The 3937-nt window shown below is 31.2% G+C and overlaps 1 protein-coding gene across 1 annotated transcript; it reads left to right on the top strand.

Annotated features, from left to right (window-relative positions):
- The first annotated feature begins 1725 nt into the window (after positions 1 to 1725).
- LOC132755098 (protein unc-93 homolog A-like) lies at positions 1726 to 3703 on the top strand. The gene is made up of 4 exons (XM_060745893.1): positions 1726 to 1946; positions 2454 to 2589; positions 3139 to 3270; positions 3459 to 3703. The coding sequence occupies exons 1-4, from the start codon at positions 1845 to 1847 to the stop codon at positions 3614 to 3616; spliced, it is 528 nt and encodes a 175-aa protein (XP_060601876.1). The 5' UTR covers positions 1726 to 1844; the 3' UTR covers positions 3617 to 3703.
- Positions 3704 to 3937: the final 234 nt, after the last annotated feature.

The following is a 3937-nucleotide window of genomic DNA, read 5'->3' as shown; positions in this document are numbered from 1 at the left end:
TCTGCAGAAGTTAAAATTGAGAGTAAATACGTTCAAGATAGAGGATCGTTCACTTTTTAGTGTTTTGTCATCGGGCAACTAAGATACTCATCAGTTACGAAATATCCAATAAATTACAAAGGTCTTTTATACCATTTGCAAAGAAGATGTTAATTTTTTTTATACATGTTATGCAAGAGAAAATAGGCACTAAATTTGGACAATATTTAATAAAAGACCTTTATTTTTCATAATCGGTTTTCATTTTTCAATGATGTCTTCTTCCAAATGTTTATTTTATATTTAAAGAGCAAACGTTTGTACTAACGCATATTATTTGTAGGCGCCGCTCATTTTTGGTTGGCAATGCCGGCATATGTTATTGACCTTGCTAAGAGTTACGCCCAAGTCACTGACACTGTGGATCAGGACAGAGTGACCTTCTTTTTTGGTATTGTTTATGCTGCAATATATACAAGTAAGTATATCAACATTATATGATGAAAACGACGAATATCTAAGTAATCGAAGCAACGTGTAAGAATTTAAGATAAGTTGTAAAACAGATCGGATAAAAAGTGGTAAAATGAACCGATAGCTTTCCGATATATGATAATTGGTTTCACATATCTACCGGTTTCACCCAATAAAGGGATCTCCAAGATATGTAACGCAAATGCCATTCACTTTCAAATCGGTAACCGAAAGATGTTTTCAAAAAAAATATTGTCATTGCTTCGGAAAAAATAAATCTAATGTACACTGGAAAAATGGTGTACAGGGGTGTTATATATATTGCTTAATCTTCTATTTCTTATCATCACCTCAATACAACTAAGTCTGCATTTTTCGAATTTGCAGTTGTTATGTTGACTTATGATGGTCCTACTTATTGAACTTTTTTTAATGAAATGAGAGTTGCATTATTACAAAATCACATCAAATTTGATTTTCTGGTCTGTTTACTATTGCTAAATTTCTGTACTATTTTCAATTTTCTACATTACCTAAATATTACGGTTAATTGTACAAATAGAAAAACAAATGACAAAGAAATAAAGCAAATTGATCTTTGCTTTTTCCTCTGTAAAAACGTTTTTTGCCATTTTAGGTAACATATGGGGAAACCTTTTTTCATCTATGGTATTCAGACGGGAGAGAACAAACGAGACAGTGGAGAGTAAAGATGTTCTTTGTGGACCTTCATATTGTCCTTACAGAAAATATAACATTTCAGCCATTGTTCAGCCTTCACAGACGCAGGTTATTGCCTGAGATATAAAATACTTAAACATGTATCGTAACAATGTAATCTTTGAATCTACTTTGAATCTACTTTGAAACTACAACAAAGTATTACCTAGTCTGATGATATTCATATAGGTCTATGTCATGTTATGTAACTTTAAGTAATTCTCACTTATTAGGTCGAAAATTTACCTCATTTAGATGTAAATCTAAACTGTTATCCAACGGTTTGAACGTTACATGCATCTTCACACTTAAGTTTAGTTATAGAGTCGAACTTAACATTTTTATATACATGGTTTGTTTCTGGTGCTCTTTACGTTATTTTTCTCTCAGTTAAATCAAAAACAGCCCAAATTCAAATATATATGATCCATGAAATTCTTTTTCAAAAAAGTTCACTGTCCTGTGATTTTAGTTTGACCACTTTTCTTTATGTTAAAGTTCTTAATGTTTCTAGCATGACCTTTCACAACGTGTGCTTTTTATTGTAGGCGTACACATATTCAGGATTTTTTTCAGGAATAGCCGCCTTTGCAATATTGTTGATAATCGTCTTTCTGACCAACATAGGCACTGGCAGCGGAAAATCACATAATGCCTGTAAACAAAGTCGAATGGTGGCAACACACTTATTCCGATCTAGAGACCAATTGTTGTTATTTTGTTCTTCGATATTTAGCGGTCTAGCAAATGGATTTGTTGGAGATTTTACTAGTGTGTGTATCACGTGCTTATTGAACAAAGTAGGGGAGCTATTTTTACTTGAGTGAAAAGTTTCTTTATCTATTTCATTACTGCAATAAAATGTTTTGGCAAAAGATATAAAGCTTATTGAAATTACAAATTTGAAAATTTGTTGGATATGTATCTTAAGCAGTTTTATCTGTATATTTATATCATGTGTTTTTCTGGTTTTAAACAGAAACATTTACAGAAGATCATTTTAATTAAACTTCCTACTTGCATATTTGGGAAAGGACTATATCAAAGGGACACAATCAATATCGGTGATAATTCCGCATAAGTACTTATTCTGCGGATGTTTTAAATCTGATACAATTGCTTTAAAAGAGTAAGAAATGGTCACAATACTAATTATTGCCAGAAAAAAATAAAAAAATTTAAATATGTAAATGAAGATTAAAGTTGAAACTTTGTTGTTGTTGATGTTCTTGTTAGCTAAATTATGTAATTATATGTGTTATGTTTGTCCTATATTTCAGGCATACATTAGTTGTCCATATGGGATACAAAATGTAGGATTTGTTATGATAACATTAGGAGTGAGCCAGTCTATATTCAGTGTTGTATATGGAAAAATAAATCAATACATTGGTCATATCGCAATATTTACCTTTGGTAGGTGTACCATTAAAAGAGATTTGCAAAACTATAAAAATGTGTGACAGATATGCACTGCGCTAAAACAAATATTGTTTATAGTTTCCGGAATATTCAGAAATAAAGTAGCAATATGTGAAAAAATAAAACACATTTGTAGTTTAACAAAAAGTATTCACTTCTAAGGAAATGTGAAATGTTAAAATAATTCTTAGTTGACTTAGATATTTTACTATTAGGTAAAATAGAAAATTCGATACGCACAATAAATTGTCTGATTTTGCATTCTTACATTGATTGTGAATTTTGGTATTTCTTTGATATTAGAATCTTATTCTAGTTTGAGGTAGTCTTACTCTAATGCTCTCCAGCCAAAATAATTTCTAACAACGGCCAATAGCGTAATTAATGAATTTAGTACAAAGCGATAATTGATGAGTGATTGCAAATAATCAAATGAACAAGATTAAAAAATATCTTCTTGAAATAACCGATTTGCTACGATATTGTCCGATATAAGAATTTTTTGGCAGGAAAGAATTACAATAAAGTTTTTCTTTGTTACAGGTTCAATGACACATGCATCATTTTATATAACATTGTTGTTGTGGAATCCATTGCCGAATCAGTCATATATAGTACATGTGCTGGCTGCTATTGCGGGCATATCAGGAGCAGCAATTGAACCAGTTATAACAGGTAAAATAGAAGATACAATTAACCTATAAATTGCTAATGTAATCATTCACTTCCTTAATCGGCTGTTTGTTATATAAACCCTTATCTAGTTGCTCGGGTTATATATTTACATAAAAGCCGTTTATACCGGACCATATTTTATAACAAATATCTTTATAACTACTATCGTAAGTTTCTCTATTTTTCAGCTCTTCATAACCTTTATTTTGCCGAGAAGAGGGACATTGCTCTATCCAGTTTTCGTCTTCTCAACTCCATAGGATGGGCAATATCCTTCGGATACAGTAACTGGCTGTGCTCAAACGTTAAGATGTACATACTGATTGGTTTATTACTTATGTCTTAAGCAACAGTAATTTATCTCGATGTGAATCATAGACGGACGAGAGGAAAAGGTGAAAAACAAGCAACAAAGGAAAAGGATGCAGTTACAGAGGATTTAATTTCAGATCTAATTTCAAACCAAAGTATATAACCCATTAAATTCTACCTATTTTATGACTTACCTTTGCCACAGGAAGTTCAGATTTTACATTGATGTTGAAACTGCTTGTGAAGTTCCAAATTTAATCAAGCATAGACCATGTTTATATTCCATGCGATGGTGGTTATTAAATAAAACCTTCTCAAACAGTGTTTACAATTTCAAAAAACACTAAATAGAGGA

Source organism: Ruditapes philippinarum, unplaced genomic scaffold, assembly GCF_026571515.1.
Source record: "Ruditapes philippinarum isolate M1 unplaced genomic scaffold, ASM2657151v2 ctg268_1_1_1_1, whole genome shotgun sequence".
Classification (NCBI taxonomy): domain Eukaryota; kingdom Metazoa; phylum Mollusca; class Bivalvia; order Venerida; family Veneridae; genus Ruditapes; species Ruditapes philippinarum.
The sequence above is the reverse complement of the archived record's forward strand: the minus strand, read 5'-3'. Positions and strand labels throughout refer to the sequence as shown.